The 18,392-nt window shown below is 39.2% G+C and overlaps 1 protein-coding gene across 2 annotated transcripts in view; it reads right to left on the bottom strand.

Annotated features, from left to right (window-relative positions):
- The window catches only part of CNTNAP4 (contactin associated protein family member 4), a 262,043-nt gene that overhangs the window by 161,780 nt on the left and 81,871 nt on the right, over positions 1–18,392 (bottom strand). For both annotated transcript variants that reach the window (XM_086770060.1, XM_086770059.1), the window contains exon 3: positions 7,436–7,629. In XM_086770060.1, coding sequence (XP_086626186.1) covers positions 7,436–7,629 — 194 coding nt within the window. The remainder of the gene's footprint in view (positions 1–7,435; positions 7,630–18,392) is intronic.

Raw genomic sequence — 18,392 nt, forward strand, 5'->3', positions numbered from 1 at the left:
AACAGAAGTGGATATGGAAATCTAAAGGCTTAAATGTTAAGTTGAGAAATTTTATTGTTTTGGATAAATGTCATAATGTCCTCCTCATAAATGGAAGCTTATGCATGCAACTGGTTTGAGGAAAGCTTCTCCATAATAGAGTCATGTACTTATTACTTCTTCCAAGCTTCCTTGTATCTCTGATTTTCTTCCTACTGCATTTCTTATGTTTCCCTTTATGCTGCTTTTACCTCAAGTCAGATTAGTATCCTCCTTTGGTTTCTTCTGCATCTTTCTCCATCTTCTGGCATTTTTCTCCACTCAACTGTTTCTGAGTTCCAACTACACACTTGCAAACTTCTTCACCGTGCAAACAGTGGGTAAAACATTGTTTGAGTAGTATTAACTGACATCAGTCTACTAATCTTTCCCTCACTTATAGAGATGTATAAGGTTTATTTTTATGCAAAGTCTCTTGATTAGAATCTGTACCAGTCAGTTTTCTACAGTGGAATATATCTCCATGTTTGTGGGTGTGGGTATATACATGTACGTATACTATAACATTGCCTTGGTCACAAGGAAGACAAAGAGATCAGGTTTTATGTAATTTTATAACATTTTACCAGGTAACCAAAGACCTTTGAAAATGTTATTCAACGTGCTATATGTGACAACTAGAAAAGATAAGCAGCTGCTGTAAAAATAAAGAGAAAGGGCAAAAAATCAGATGTTAGTAGAAATATCCAAAAGACTAACAGTATCGAGATGCTTCATTTTAATTTTCCCTGGAACTGTGTAGACATTTAAACTGATCACTCATAATCTTTTTCAAATTAAATTATTTTAACCATTTTCATATTTCATTTGTTTTCCCACAATTTTCTAGTTCATGAGGTACTGTAAATGTATTCAGGCATTGTGTCATGAGATTAGTACAGAATTCTTCTGGAAAATTAATTTCAAATTCATTATTCTGAGTTTTTACTCAGGAAGCCCTGATCTTAACACCTACGGTTACTTCGTTGGGGAATTTAAGCATATCATTGTAACCTGTGTACATATTGCAAGTAGCCCAAGATACGTTCCTGAACACTGTAGCAAGCCGAATAAAAAACACAAACTATTTTTAAAAGTACTATTCTACAAATAATTTGAAAATAGTAGACTCATGTATGTAAATCACACTCTGCTAATAGACAATTCTCAGGCAGAAAATGCACATATTAATTGAATAAATTATTAGTTATGAATTATCCACCTGTCTGTATTCTCCTCTTCACATAAGTGAAATAACAGACTAAGCAAACATTTCAGAAGTCTGAATTCGATAAATGCTTCAGTATCTAAACATTTTTCACTGAGCCTCATCTTTCTTATCTCAGATGGGATTTTAGATTCTTGTTTGGACTTATCTTGGATGGGTTAAATGGAAGATAATAAAATAGTCCACTTCGACTGCTCATCTCTTACTCAGAAATACGCCCTCCCCAAAACACACACTACAGAAAAAAAAACCTCTTATGTTATGTTAAGCTGTGAAATAAGCCAATTCTGCTGGACAAAGTGCAAAATTATTTCCTTGCCATAACTATATTCAGTGACAGAAAAACATTATTAAAATAGCTAGATAACAACAGATGGATATGCACTATTATATACACTATCTAAATGACTCTGGAAAAAAATTATTAGTATCTTTATATATATATATATATATGTATATATAAAACTATGCCTGGTTCAGTATAATTATGACAACGGTGAAATAAGGAAAAAGTATAAATACAAAAAACTACAAAATGTCATATCATTTTGTATACTATATAAAAAGAAGTATATTTGATAAGTACCTTACCAGCACACAAACTTTTAAAGGTGAAAGTCTTTAAATTATCTTAAGCCAGCACAACACAGCTGATATCTTTATCTGCCACTAAACTTTGAAGTACCAACTCTCACTTTGAGGTTTAACTTTTTAATGTAATTCAGTATCACCAGAAAATTACTTCTAGCCTGCACAGATTTTGATGTCACTGTTCTTCACTACTGTCTTCCTGATTTCCATCCTTCTAGTCAGTGGCTCTCGGTTTTGTGTATTATAGTGATACCACACTGCTCTTATTGTTATTTTAACACACCTTCCTGAAACAGAATATTTCAAAGACAAGAGATTTTTATGCCAATGCCACACTTTGCGATTTTGGAATTGAAATTACCAAATGAAATTTGGGTTTCTTTTTTGTATTTATTTTTTATTTAAAACACACACTCTGCATAGGGTGTAGAAGATTTTTAATCTACATTACAAAGTAAAACACAGTTTACTTATCTCTTATGCTATTATCCTTTACAAGGAAGAATTAAAAAATTAAAAGCTGCAAATATTTTTTTAACCACTTTAAACACACTGATGCACTTTGGAGTTTTTACATTTAAACTATGCATTCTGACTAACTCATTATTTTCTCTTGAGAATGTAATAGAAAGAGAGACATCAGTTCCAGCTAAGTTGTCAAATGTCCTTGAGTTACATAAATAAGTTAAGTAGTTAAAACTGTTCTGTTGAGAATTTTTTTTTGGCTGAAAATGCAAGACGAATGAACGATGAGCAAACTACAACAAATATAGGCACATTGGAATCAACTGTGTTGAAGTCATCACCATCTGCTCTACTTTAATTTATAGATAAAGAGGTTCTTTATTTTCAGTGAGTAGCAACAGAAAAAGTGACATGCTAACCTGCGTACTGAATTCACAATATTTGGAACCTGTACCTAAGGAAAATGAGGTAATGGAGTGTCCATTTAAATTACCTATGCCTTGGGTTGCAGAAGGAATCAACAGAAAATTGTTTTGCTTCCAAGAAGTAATTAACAGAAGTCCAGTAAATTATTGTATAGGTACCGCCTTTTGCTTTTACAGTGAAGCAGATTATGATCAAGAATAATGACTCTGATTTTTCTTCAAGAAGGGGGATCGTAACTTCTAGCAAACTTGTGAATCTCTGAGATTGAGAAAGAGCCACCGGCTTCAAGAAAACAGCAGGTCTGCACTTTTGAATTGTATAATGTGACTAACACAGTCACATTCAGAAGTCAGTGATTCAGTAGTCCTTAATCCGGAACTTTCCATGATGGGAATAATTTTACAGCACGGGAAGTTTCCAATAAACTCTAACAGTCCAAATCCTTTCAAGGGGAAGTTGGGAATACATGTAGCAATGCATGCACAACAAATCACTCAACATTCATAGATTTTATTCCATATCATGAGAATAGTAACTGCTAGAGTGAAACTACTTCCATGCAAACTCACAAGATTAAGAAAGTTATGATTAATTTTAATTTATGATTAGCTTTAACTTCAGCTAAGGTAAATACTTCTACATTGAAAAGATTTGTCTTTTAAAAAAAAGTTAGAAAAATGGTCAGAATTTTCAGAATTTTCCCAAACTTTAGCTAACATTGTATAAATATTAGTTTTAATCCTCTGCTTTGGATATAAATTTTAGAAGAAAGATTCAAACCAAATAAAACTGAAAATTGGATCATAGTTGTGGAATGGATAAATCATTATTCCCTCAGGAAAAAAAAAAAAACAAAACAACCTGAAAACAAACCAATGAAATTGAAGGCTAAATTTCTGTGTATTTCCCCAGCTATATCAGAGAAAAAATGGTCAACTTCTAATTGAAGAGAAATTATATTTTTTTTTCTTCTTCAAAACTCCTGTGTCCTGGTTTTGGCTAGGATTAAGTTAATTTTCCTCTCAGTAGTTGTTGAGTTTTGGATTTCGTATCTGAAAAATGTTGATAAACACACTGTCTGTGGTTAGCTGCTGCTCAGGAGACCAAGGTCACTGTCACATTTGTGATATAAAATGATGAAATTAGTTAAAACTAGAAATTACACTAGTTAAAAGAATGTATATAGCCCCAAATAGATAAAATAAACTATCAGTTACAATATGAAATTCTTCATAGAAAAAAAATAGAATACAAATTGCTGGAAGTAATAGCAGTATAACTATTAAAAGCAATATTTAAATACATAAAATTTTTCTTTGTGCTTCTTGAACCGAAGCTTGAGTTTATCATACATTTTTTATTATGTTTTACTATATACTTCCTGAAAATTGAAAGAAAACAAGCAAAAAGAATTTTCCTTTTCAGAGTACAAATCTGATAGCTTAATATAAAAACAGATTTGCAAGTGATGCTCATTTTAGACGTATAACAAAGAACTATGAAAAAGGTTGGGCTTGGGAGGTTAGGCTTTACTATATCTGAAATTATACCCTAACGAATGGAAAAAATAGAAATAGCTTGAAGAATATACACATAAAGACACACAACATTGCTTGTTCAAACACATTTACATTTACAATAACATTAAAGAAAATCTAAAATTTATTTGCATTAATATCCTCCAAAGATTAAACCAATTCTTCTCAAAGAGAAAGACTTCTGTTCAAAAATATGTGTTTTACCATTAAAAACAACAATTTCACTTGTGAATTATATGTTGACCAGAACTACACTGACTTTTAAAAAGATGTTAATACTGATCCTAGGAATTGTTGCCTGAAAAATCTTAACAGAAGTATCAAGCACAGTGCAGAAAATTCTTTAGAGATAACTTTAGAAAAGACAGTGATAGTCATGTCAGTGAGGAAAGAAATCAAAATGAGTGTGCAAATAGACTTTTGCCAAACTAAGATAAAAACTACTAAAAAACCTATACCTATCTATTCTTAACAGTACCTAATCTACAATGAGAGCAGTCCTAGTAACTGCAATGGAGTTAGTCTTTCAAAAGTATCTTCAGTAATTAAAGGATTTGAAACAATAAATAAAAACTACATGAAAGATAAACTCCTCACAGCTATAAGATAGCATGTAAGGAATACATTTAGGTTATCAGTAAACCAACAATGAGAAGACTGAGATCAAGGTATATTGCATGCAAAACACTATGATCACAGTGATTGCTTCTGAACAAATTCCTAATATGCAGAAAAGTCAAAACAAATCGTATTTATCAGCCACAAGAGGGGAGAGATGTTCATCTCACCTAACTTTAGAATATCTACATCCAAATTCAGCTCCAATACACAATGAAGCATTGAGGGAGGGGAAGATAGTTGCACACCATTTGTTTCAATCTAACAAAGACATCTATGGTCAGAGGAATCAGCCTTAGAAAAGACTATCCTTTAGATATAGACTATAAAGAGAATGTTTATAATTACATCATTTGCAGATGCCTAGATAGTCCTCTTTGCATCTCAGTTGTTACAAAAATTTTACAGAGAGTGAAAAAACTGTGACCAGCTCCACTGATGACAAGGGCTTCAGAACCTTAAGTTAAGATAAACCATAAGGTGACAAAGACAATTAAAAACTAACTTCTTAAAATGAAAATACATAGTAGGGAGCTGTGAAATTCTACAGAAGATAGGTAACTTTTTTACTTAAGTTTAGAAACAGTTATTACAAAGTATAAATCCTTGCATACAGTGAAGAATTCTGAAGTACTTAAAGCAAAACAAGGCCCTCAGAACTGGGCATCTTCTGTCTTTGTAATGCACAGTAATAGTTTAAAAAAAAAAAAAAGCTACCTCTGGTAAGCAATTTTGTAATATGGCAAAAACTCAGTTAAAAAGAGGAAAGAAACAGTACAGGAGCTATGACAAAATGTGGGATGTTCTTGCTTGAAACAAACTCGGGCACTTCATTTAAGAAGACTTAACATAAACAGATAATAGTCAGAGAAAATCTATAAAATAAATAGAGATTTAAGAGTTTCATTCCAAGACTACATCTATGCATTAGTTTAGAAAGGAGAAAATATATTTCCCTAGAAGCAGAACTCCTAAATAAAGATACATAAAAAAGATCAATAGAGTATCCCTGAATTTGATGGTTTACATCCTTGAATTATGCATCACTGCCTGCAAGCTATAGCTCCTATCTACATTGCAATCATTAAAATAATAATTTTTTTAATTAAGTTTGAAATAATGGAATTGAAGCCTTACTTTTCCACTCCTACAGATCTAACAACCTCCTTACCCCAAAGTTTGTATCAGTATTTAACCATTTTTTGGAACTTCTGTTTGACATTTTACCGGTGACAATATTCAAGTCATAACTACCTATATCACCGTTTGCAGTACAAACATGGGATTTCAAAAGAGCCCTCACTGAAGAGATCAAGCAGCTCTACCTCTCAGATTTGCTTTATTAGTCTGTCTGAAGATGAGCAAAGACAATATTGTAGCAGCTTATGCTCATTTAACATTTGGAAGATTGCTTTTCTTTTTTCACTCCCAGCAGCTATATGGATTAGAAACTCATTTATTTTGCTTTGTTATGAAAACACAAGCTGAAGCGGAAGTTTGTAGCAAATTCAAAAAGAAGGATAATTATGCAATGAGTAAGCCGCTGCATAATCTCATTATGCCATAGATGCAGTTTGACAATAAGAGTGACAAGAACATTTTGAATTAAAAGTCAACAAAATTAAAATGCATAAAATGAAATACATTTTAACATGTTTAACTGCAGCAAGAAACAACTGAACCCTAAAGCTTAGTAAAATTTAAAAATGAATCAGCTTTTTTTATGGACAGAAGGATAGAAGTAACTTGACACGATAAAATCATAGACCACAGGTACGAATGTTTTTCCTTTAGTCCGCTAATCATTGGCGGTCAACAAAAGATGCACCTCTGGTCTAGAACTGTACAATTCCAATTTTCTGTGTGGATTTTGGACATTGTCTGTCTCGTATTATGTATCCTTCACTCTCATTAAAATTCATGTGAAAAGAAGGTGATAAACATGGCAAGACTTATTTTTTCATTCTTCTTCTTATTATTATCATTAGCTACAAAGCTAATAGGAGATAAATGGATTGAAACATCAGAAACTAGACTCTGAATTAGATGACCAAAAATTAAATATTGATTAATATTTATTTGTTTTTAAATAAACTGGGATTTTTTAAATTATAATTTTGAATTCTTTGTCTTGTTTCTTTTTACTTTTACAATCAGGTTAAATATTCCAGAAAAAAAAATAAAGCAAGTATTTGTTTTCCACCCCTAATTAAAAAGCCAAGTTTAACATAAAAGGATCACTATTTTTGGAAAATAAGTTTAACACACATAGCAAGACAAAACAGTTTCTGCAGTACATTTTTAGTCCTCAGAATACCTCCCTGAGACTCTTAATGGAGTAATTGTAAGGCTAGGCTTTTGAAGTTTATTTGCTTTTTACTTTTTTGCCTTTTATTTGTCAAAAGCTAAATTAGTTTGTATATTTAATTATCTGAACACATTCAATGTAATTCTTTATAGTCCACTGCTTTTCTTATATTTGCAAAAATGTATAGAACAAGTATTTTAAGTCTTCTGCAGAACCTTAATTATCATTATTGAAAGAACATACCCAAATGCTTTCCTCTTGACGATACTGCTTCCAGTTTCGTCCACTATCACTAAACATCAGAAGGTAGCTTGTTACCCAGTCGGAGCTCCCGTAACCACCTTGAGTAGCAACAGCAGTAATCTCAGTTCTTTCACCAAGATCAATCTGAAGCCATTGATATTTATTGGACACAAGTGGACACCAGCCACCAGCACCTTAAAAAGAATTTAAAAAGATTGAAATATATTCCTAAAAGAAACAAGTTAACACAAAACTCATATATGCAAAAATTAATTCATTCATTTGAGAAATATGATCTAGTGAAAGATGTCCTTGTCCAAGGCAGGAGTTTAAAACCAGATTATTTTTAAAATTTCTTTCCAACATAAACCAGTCTATGATTCTATGGCTCTAATTCAATATATAGTTGCACCAAAACTTCCTTGATATTATTTAGCAACTATTATAAAAATTTATATAGATTACTTGATATATGTAACCATTTACAACTATTAAAAGTTGTTGTGAATTCATTCATTCTCTTCTTTCACTAACTTTTGTAATGAATGTTAAAGAATAATTCTTAGCCAATTGCACAAATCTCTTCAGAATTTTATTGTTTTGTTTTATACATAACAATTTCATTTTATTGTTTTGTTTTATACATAACAATTTCATTTTCCTCCATCTCCTGAGGACCTACCTAATCTGAATGATTCTGCCTGATTCTGTTTTGTGAGGCTTGGATATACAGATTTGTATATGAAGCAATAAAGCACAGTTAGATGATAAATTTACACATGCCTCTTAAAGCAACCAACAAATTTGTAGGCAAAACAGTAAGAGAGTATGAGATATACACACACAGCTTCAATTAGGAGACAGACCAGTTCACAAAGTTTAACCGAAAGCACATAGCTGTATATAAAACTGCAACAGTAACAGTATTTTAACCAGAAAGACATGTTGAAATGAAGACATCATTATCAATTCAGTTCTCCCTTGTCTTCCATAGTTTGTCTTTTGCCATAGTCTAGCCCCGACTGGGACCAGACTAGGCAGTCTCTCTTGCACTCCCTCTGACCCTCCAAGAGAATAGGGAGAGATAATATAAGAAAAAAAAGGCTCGATGTTTGAGATAAGGACAGGGAGAAATCCTTAAAAGTTACCGTCACAGGCAAAACAGACTTGACTTGGGGAAAACTATTTGTTTATTACTAAAACCAAAGCAGAATAATGAGAAAGAGAACAAGATAACTTCCCCCTATCCCTCCGTCTTCCTGGGCTTAACATTATCTCTACCACCTTCCCCCTCCCAAGCAGCACAGTGGGGAAGAGGGAATGTGGGTTACAGTCAGTTCACCACACGTCGCTTTACACCGCTGCTTCCTCCTCGGGGGAAGAACTCTTCACATTCCTCCCCTGCTCCAGCGTGGGGTCCCACCCAAGGGCCACAGTCCTTCATGAACTGCTCCTGAGAACTCTCAGGTTCTCTTCACATCTCCTTTCCACTTCTTGCAGCCAGGCCAGGCCGAGTCGGGCCCTGTTGGTCGCCTGGTGGGAGGCCAGAGGATGAGGGCCACAAGGCCCACAAGGCTCGCGCCTCCCCCTCTCTGCCCTTGCTTCAGCTTCTTCAGATCTTCTGCTTTTTCCCGGTTTTCCCCTTCTTAAATATGTTATCACAGAGGCATTATCATGGAACATTCTGCTACCAATTGGCCTGGCCTTGGCCAGCAGCAGGTCCACCCTAGGCCCAGCCAAGTCCACAGAACAAAGGGGAGCAAATTCTAGCAGCTTCTTAGAGAAGCTACCACTGTAGACCTCCCATCACTAAGCAAAACCAGGACACCTTTATTTACTGAGATTTGGCTACTACTTTGTCTGTAAAGTTGGATGGAAAAGATCAAGAGTGGGTCACAAACAGTATCATAAGAAGGAAAATGTTGGTTTAGGAAAATATTTTGCAAAATTTACAAGTATTCAGACACGACTAGTATCTCTTGGGTTTTATTAGAGAATGGATGACAAGAAATGATAAAAGATCAATTTTGTAAGCACAGGTTTGCATCTAATTCAGACAAACTCACACACCATAATAGGCACCTTGAAAAGCTCTTAAAGCACACAGACAGAGAACACGAAAATCAGATATCTATATCTTTCAGAGCAATCAAGAAACACTATTATGTGGAAATAGACAACTGCAATACAATCTTATGTTTGTATAGGCTTCAAGATGCATAATATTTCATAAATAAAACATCACATATAGTTTAATTCTGTTCAAGGTCGTAAGTCAAGTTCTTAACATTATCTCCTTTAGAAAAAAAAAAGAAAAAAGAATTGTTACTTCAGGATTTTAAATTGTCATTTTAAAATAAATTTGTGGGAAATAATATAGGTGTTCACAAGCCACAAAAAGTGAGGTTCGTTCTACAGAGCAAGGTAAGTAGAAAGAGCTGAGGGAAATATACTAAGCTCCATGTATGTAACAGTTTCTTTGTCCACATATTTATGAACTAGTTAAAACATAGCAGATTTAAATCTATGTGTAGAATTAAAGACTCTGTAGATTTTTTTTAATCTCTTTATCTAAATCAGGATTTAGAACTTCATGTAAATACTTTGATATATTTTGCCTTAACTCTCATTGAGTTTTTCTTCTATTTATTTCTTCATAAGAGGAGACATCAGACACAGGATATATCACAGCACTTTTTACACATGAATTTTCTCTCGTTCTCTGATGAACCTGTTTGTCACAAAGACTGTAGCTAAGTGAGGATCTGAATTTTCACTTAATCATAATTAGTGATATAATTATTTAGCAAACTGATTTCAAAATAGCTACAGTTAGTCTCAGCAGTAACTTAAAGGCAGCTATTGTATCGCACCCATGCCCTTTCCCAGTTCTGAAGGAATATCCACATCACATATCTGAAAAATGCCCAATGTTTGCACATGCAAGTTGACAAAATGGGCAAGAATTAGCAGCTTCTGAAAATAAATTCCTTCTAAATTATAACTGTCTCTGTTAAATGAGTTCCAACATAAAATTCAACACTTCCTTAAGTGAACACTTAACTGGCTACATCCCACAGAAGAAATACATACAAGTATGTATGTGTCAGCAAGGGCGTGGCATGGCAGTTCACATGGGCAGGGCATGCAGAGGAGGCTGACCTAGGGCACTCACCATACCCAACTCTCAAGGCAATATGGCAAACACTCGCCTGAGAGCAAAGGCTGCAGGCCCAGATGGGAGGCCTGCACCAGCTACTCCAGCAGCAGCTGATACCTCCATGCAGGTGCAGGAGTTGAAGGGAGAGGCTGCAGTGCAGACCTCAGACTGCAGGAAGTGCCTGGACCTTTCTCCCAGGACAGGGACAGATGGCAGCCCTGCCTGCAGAAGGTGTGCCCAGGTGCCTGAACTGCGGGAGGCAGTCAGGAGGCTGCATGACATCAGGTAGGCTCAGAGTGAGTTGGATTCTTGGCTCCAAGCATACAGTCTGCACTGGAACCACAGCGCCCGATCAATGAGCCAAACCCCCCCCCACCGACACACGCAATAGGCAAGCAGGCAAACGATGCTGAGAAAAGGAAGCTCGCAAAGGCAAAGGCCAGCAGGAGAAAGAGGCTCCAGCCAAAACCTCAGGTGATCCTGCAGAACTGCTTTGTTGCTCTGCAGGCTGAAGAAGTAAGACCCAGCCCATCAGGAAAGACACTGGAGTTGAGCAAGGTAGCCCAACTGGCTCACGTAACAACCAGTCAAACCAAGAAAAGGTGATGGGTGGTAGTAGTGGGCGACTCTCTTCTGAAAGGTACAGAGGCACCCATTTGCTGACCCAATGTGCTCTCTAGAGAGGTGTGCTGTCTGCCAAGTTAAGGACTCTGGGGTACAGGCAGTTTTTTTCACCAGTCCTCCCAGTCAAAAGGAAGAGGCCTGAAAGGACCAGTCAAATCTGACAAGTCAACAAATGGCTACAGGAATGGCGCCACAGCCAGGGCTTCGGCTACTTAGACCATGGGACTTGCTTTGAGAAGCCTGGTCTACTAGGGGCTGATGGGGTGCAGCTAAGTGAGAAGGGGAAGAGGGTCTTTTTGCCAAAGACTTGCCAGGATCATCAAGAGGGCTTTAAACTAATGTTAGGAGGGGAGGGGGAGCACAATCCAGCCCACCACTGTCAGTATGGTGCCAGTGCCAGCAACAAGTGCCCAGAATCTGGGGAAGGATCGCAGAGAAACTAGAATGCAGCCCAGAGGAATTCCTACTGCTCCAGCCAGCAAGTGAGCTTCATCAAGGCCCAGCTTAAGTGCCAATGCATGCAGCATGGGGAACAAAGAGGAAGAGTTACAGATCTGTGCACGCAAGCAGGGCTATGATCTTGTTGGCATCACAGAGACGTGGTGGGATGACTCCTATGACTAGAACGTTGGCATAGAAGGACAGAGGATCTTTAGGAAGGACAGGCAGGGGAGATGAGGAGGGGATGGTGCCCTCTGTGTCAGCAACCAACTGGAGTGCATGGAACTCCATGTGGGGTGGATGAAGAGCTGACAGAGAGCTTATGAGTCAGGATTAGAGGGAGGGCAGGGACAGGGGACAATACAATGGGGGTTTGCTACAGGCCACCTGACCAGGAGGACAGAGTGGATGATGCCCTCTACGGGCAGATAGGAGCAGCCTCACGGTCACAAACCCTGGTCCTCATGGGGGACTTCAACCACCCCAACATCTATTGGAGGGACAAGACAGAAGGGCACAGGCAATCCAGGAGATTCCTGGAATGTGTGGATGACAAATTCCTCCTGCAAATGACAGAGGAGCCAAAGAGCAGGGGTGCTATGCTGGAGCATGTTCTCACCAACAGGGATAGGCTGGTGGGAAACATGGAACTCAAGGGCAGCCTTGGATGCAGTGACCATGAGATGGTGGAGTTCAAGATCCTTGGAGCAGCGAGGAAGCTACGCAGTAAGCTCTCTGCCCTGGACTTCAGGAGGGCAGACTTTGGCCTCTTCAGGGATCTGATGGGTAAAGTGACACCGGATGCAGCCCTGGAGGGAAGAGGGGCCCAGGAAAGTTGGTTGATATTCAAGCAGCACCTCCCCCAAGCTCAGAAGTGATGCATCCCAATGAAGAGCAAGTTGGGCAAAAATGCCAGGGGGCCTCTGTGGATGAACAAGGCCAACTGAAAATCAAGAAGGAAGCCTACAGAGGGTGGAAGTGAGGACAGGTAGCCTGGGAGGATTACAGAGAGGTTGTGCGAGTGGCCAGGGATCAGATAAGGCAAGCTAAAACCCTGACAGAATTGAATATGGCGAGGGACATCAAAAGCAACAAGAAAAGCCTCTATATGCTGTTTAGTAGGGCCTGTTGCAATAGGACGAGAGGTAATGGTTTTAAAATAGAGGGGGGTAGATTTAGATTGGAAATTAGGAAAAAATTTTTTACGATGCGAGTTATAGAACACTGGAACAGGTTGCCCAGAAAGGTGGTGGAGGCCCCATCTCTGGAAACATTCAAGGCCAGTCTGGATGAGGCTCTGAGCAACCTGACCTAGTCAGGGATGTCCCTGCTCCTTGCAGGGGGGTTGGACTAGATGACCTTTGAAGGTCCCTTCCAACCCTAACCATTCTATGATTCTATGATTCTATGATTCTATAGGTACACTGGGGACAAAAGGAAGTCCAGGGAGAATACAGGCCCTCTCCAGATGGAAATGGGTGACCTGGGTACCCGGGACATGGAGAACGCTGAGGGGCTTAATGACTTTTTTGCCTAAGACTTCACAGATAAGGGCTCTAGTCACATCACCCAAGTTGTGGAAGGTGAAAGCAGGCACTGGGAGAACAAAGAACTGCCCACTGTAGCAGAAGAGCAAGTTCAGAAACATCTAAGGAACCTGAAGATTCATAAATCCGTGCGACCTCATGAGGTGCATCCATGGGTCCTGAGGGAACTGACAGATGAAGTTGCAAAGCCACTGTCCCTCACATTTGAGAAGTCATGGCAGTCTGGTGAGGTTCCCAATGACTGGAAGAGGGATAACATAACCCCTATTTTTAAAAAGGGAAACAAGGAAGACCCAGGGAACTATGGCTGTGCCTTGGCAAGATCATGGAGCAGATTCTCCTGGAAACCATGCTAAGGCACATTGAAAGTAAGTGACCGGTGACACTCAACATGGCTTCGCTAAAGCAGTTGTGCCTGACTAATTTGGTGGCCTTCTATAACAGGGTTATACAATCGGTGGACAAGGGACGAGCAACTGACATCATCTACCTGGAATTCTGCAATGCATTTGACACTATCCTGAATGACATCCTTGTCTCTAAACTGGAGAGACATGGGTTTGATGGATGGACCACTCAGTGGATAAGGAACTGGCTAGATGGCCACACTCAGAGAGTGGTGGTCAACAGCTTAATGTCCAGGTGGGGACTGGTGATCCTCAGGGGTCTGTGTTGGGCCCAGCCCTGTTCAACATCTTTATCAGCGACATGGACAGTGGGATAGAGTGCACCCTCACGAAGTTCGCCGATGACACCAAGCTGTGTGGTGCTGTTGACACGCTGGAAGGGAGGGATGCCATCCAGAGGGACCTTGACAGGCTGGAGAGGTGGGCCCGTGCCAACCTCATGAAGTTCAACCAGGCCAAGTGCAAGGTCGTGCACGTGGGTCGTGGCAATCCCAGGCACAAATACAGGCTGGGTGGAGAATGGATCAAGAGCAGCACTGAGGAGAAGGACTTGTGTGTGGTAGTGGGCGAGAAGCTCAATATGAGCTGGCAATGTGGGCTTGGAGCCCAGAAAGCCAACTGCATCCTGGGCTGCATCAAAAGGAGCATGGCCAGCAGGTCATCTGCCCTGGTCTTACAGGAGAGACAGTGAGAAACTCTTCAGTAGGGCCTGTTGCAATAGGACAAGGGGTAATAGTTTTAAAATAGAGGGAGGTAGATTTAGATTAGACATTAGGAGAAATTTTTTTACACTGAAGGTATTACAACACTGGAACAGATTGCCCAGAGAGCTGATTAATGCCCCATGCCTAGAAACGTTCAAGGCCAGGTTGGACAGGTCTCTGAGCAACCTGATCTAGTTAAATATGCCCCTGCTCCTTGAAGAACAGTTGGGCTAAATGACCTTCAAAGGTCCTTTGCAACCCAAACTATTCTATGATTGTAAGTCTCTGACAATGAAGATGGAGAACAAGAAACAAAGAAGGTATTCAGTGAAAATAAGTATAACATGAAAATAGTGTTCTGCACTTAAAAGCAGCAAATGTAATTACATAGACATTGTCATGTCTGTCTTTTCTCACTCACAATGTTTGTGGGGAGGGTCATTTAAACTGAATTTCCTACTTGGCATATTTTACTTCCCAAAGCTGCAGGTTAAGTTAAATGATACAAAAAGAGATTTAGAAAAGGCTGTTGTGAACTATTATTGTCTGAATTAACCAAGTGATTATTTATTACATTTAGAACAGAAAATAACTCAGCATACCAGTGAAAACAGACCCACTTCCTAATATAGCCAAGGGCAAGCTGATTTATATTCACTTATGTTTTCTTAATGAAAAGGATATCACTAGTTGAAAAAGTGTCTATTTCTTTAACATAAAAAGTTTGACTTTTGTTCCACGTTAGTTTTCATTTTCCTGTGCTGTAGTAGTCCATTCCTTCTTAAGAAGAATATGCTCTACCAGTACTTTAAGTTGCTGGCTAGAAATTCTTCATACTCAGCAAAAACACAAACCCATAAAGACATTTAAAGATAGTTATAAAACAACTTGCCTATTTCACTAGGAAAAAAAAGAAAAAGAAAGAAGTCAAGATTTCAGATGTACTTCATTTAGCACTGAAGCCATATGAATTTTTTTTCTACTCTTTCTTCTTTTTTTTTTTTCCCCACAAAAGCAGAGGGATAACCAACCATAACAAACAGTTCTGAATAAAATAATAAAAATATTTCTGTAGTCCTCAGTGAAAGCATGAGTCTCTTTTTCAGACCAGTCATTAGTTTCTAACCCAGCAGCTCTTGGTTTCTCTGTATTGTTTCCATTATCTTGTTTCACTGATCTTTCTAAAACAGTATCAGTGCCCTGAAGGCGCTAAAAGGATTTAACAGCCCTCCCATGAGGCCTCCCTCTATGCCCTGCCCATGGGCTCAGGACTCTGTTTGAGCTCAGCCTCACCCTCCTGCTCCCTGACATACACCTTTAATGTTTTCACTTAGTTTCTGAAGTGGAAGAGCATCATTACACAACTCCTCAGCAAATGTTTTATACGCTATTATACTTTATATCATGAATATATTTCTGACAATGTATTTGTTACTGCAAAACAGAGACTACCATGAGTTTGCTACCTGGGAAGGTGCCATTGAGGTCTCCAAGTTTTCTCAAGCAGCACTCTCAGAGAAATGCCACACATTCAGCCTCTACCCCGAAAACAAGGCTTTTACAAAACAAGCACATTTCCAGGTAAAATACAAGATCTAAAAATTATTAACTCAAGATAAAGATGACATTGAATTTAAAACAATATGTAAACTACTTGGAAAAATCCCTCATCCCTCTTTCAGGTAAATTCAGTTCTTCATTAAAGTCTCCTTATTCTTACTGAGAATAAGAATAAGGGGTGACAGCATCGGTGGACAAGGGATGAGCAACGGATATCATCTACCTGGACTTATGCAAAGCATTTGACACTGTCCCACACGACATCCTTCTCTCTAAACTAGAGAGACATGGGTTTGATGGACGGACCACAGTGGATAAGGAGTTGGCTGGATGGCTGCACTCAGACAGTGGTGGTCAATGGCTCAATGTCCATGTGGAGACCGGTCATGAGTGGTGTTCCTCAGGGGTCTGTGTTGGGCCCAACCCTGTTCAACATCTTTATCAGCAACATGGACAGTGGGATAGAGTGCACCCTCAGCAAGTTCGCCGATGACACCAAGCTGTGTGGTGCTGTCGACACACTGGAAGGGAGGGATGCCATCCAGAGGGACCCTGACAGGCTGGAGAGGTGGGCCCGTGCCAACCTCATGAAGTTCAACCAGGCCAAGTGCAAGGTTGTGCACGTGGGTCGTGGCAATCCCAGGCACAAATACAGGCTGGGCTGAGAATGGATTGAGAGCAGCCCTGAGGAGAAGGACTTGGGAGTGCTGATGGACAAGAAGCTCAACATGAGCCAGCAGTGTGCCCTTGCGGCCCAGAAGGCCAACCACGTCCTGGGCTGCATCAAGAGGAGCATGGCCAGCAAGTCAAGGGAGGTGATTCTCCCCCTCTACTCTGCCCTGGTGAGACCCCACCTGGAGTACTGTGTCCAGTTCTGGAGCCCCCAGCACAAGAAAGACACAGGTTGGAGGAGGTCCAGAGGAAGGCCACGAAGATGATGAGAGGGCTGGAGCACCTTTCCTATGAGGACAGGCTGAGAGAGTTGGGGCTGTTCAGCCTGCAGAAGAGGAGGCTCCAGGGAGACCTTATAGTGGTTTTCCAGTACCTAAAGGTGGCCTACAAGAAGGATGGGGAGAGACTGTTCAGTAGGGCCTGTTGTGATAGGATGAGGGGTAATGGTTTTAAAATAGATGGAGTTAGATTTAGATTAGAAATTAGGAAAAATTTTTTTACACTGAGGTTGGTAGAGCACTGGAACAGGTTGCCCAGAGAGGTGGTGGATGCCCCATCCCTGGAAATGTTCAAGGCCAGGTTGGACAAGGCTCTGAGCAACTTGATCTAGTGGGGATGTCCCTGCTCCTTGCCTTTGAAGGTCCCTTCCAACCCTAACCATTCTATGATTCTATGATTTCCACCTTGAAATCCCTGTGTAGCAGCCTCCAGTTACACTACACTCATTTTCACACAGCCGCCCCTGCTATGTCCCATCTCCTCCCACCTACGCTGGCAGCACTTACTCAGTGCCAACAGATGTTAAGGAGAATAAGGCATACAATGCAACAGGAAGAATTTCTCCCTGCAAGTAAGGTAAGAGGTCAGTATTTGAGGCAGGGTTGCTGGGTCCCTTGTTTGGACAGGGCATCATGATACTCCTTCCAATCCACTAACCTCGACAGCCATGGCCATGCCATTTTGCATTGTGGAAATTAACAAGTGGTGAACAGTCTAGAGAAGAAGTTCTATGAGAAGCAGCTGAGAGAACTGGGGTTATTTAGTCTGGAGAAAAGGAGGCCCAGTGGAGACCTTATTGCTCTCTACAGTTACCTGAAAGGAAACTGTAGTGAGGTGGGTGTCAGTCTCTTTTCCCAAGTAACAAGTGGTAGGGTGAGAGGAAACGGCCTCAAGTTTCACCAGGGGAGGTTTAGATTGGATATTAGGAAAAATTTATTCACCAAAAGGTTTATCAAGCACTGGAACAGGCTTCCTGGGGAAGTGGTTGAGTCACCATCCTTGGAGATATTTAAGACTTGCGGATGTGGTGCTTAGAGGCACAGTTTAGCGGTAACTAGGCAGTACTACATTAACAGTTGGACTTGAAGGTCTTTTCAAACCTAAATTATTCTATGATTGACTCTAAATGAAAAAAAAAAAAACAACTGATCATTCCTGCAGGTCTCCATAAATGATGTAGATCCTGCACAAAAATAAGAGGCCAAGAAGCCACAGTGAGGTTGGGCTGAAATGGCAAAAGGCATGTTCCTTCAGAGCCAGTAAACCAGACAGAAAATCAGTGGGATGAAGAAAATCATACAAAATGGAAAATCAGTGTAAATACAGAAAAATCTGGTGAATTTATTTGGTCCATAATAATCGTTAAATGTCAACATCATTTACTAAGCAAGTCATATCACTTCTTTGTAGTGCCAATTGAAAACTAGAGTTGATTGTAATACTTCCATGGAAAACCTCAATTTTCCATTAAATAACTACATGAGATTTTGTCTCTAAAAAACTTTAACTTTCTGTCAAATAAAGCAAATATCTTTTTTGTGGTGGTTTTTTTTTTTTTTATTT

Source organism: Chlamydotis macqueenii, chromosome Z, assembly GCF_036417535.1.
Source record: "Chlamydotis macqueenii isolate bChlMac1 chromosome Z, bChlMac1.mat, whole genome shotgun sequence".
NCBI lineage: Eukaryota > Metazoa > Chordata > Aves > Otidiformes > Otididae > Chlamydotis > Chlamydotis macqueenii.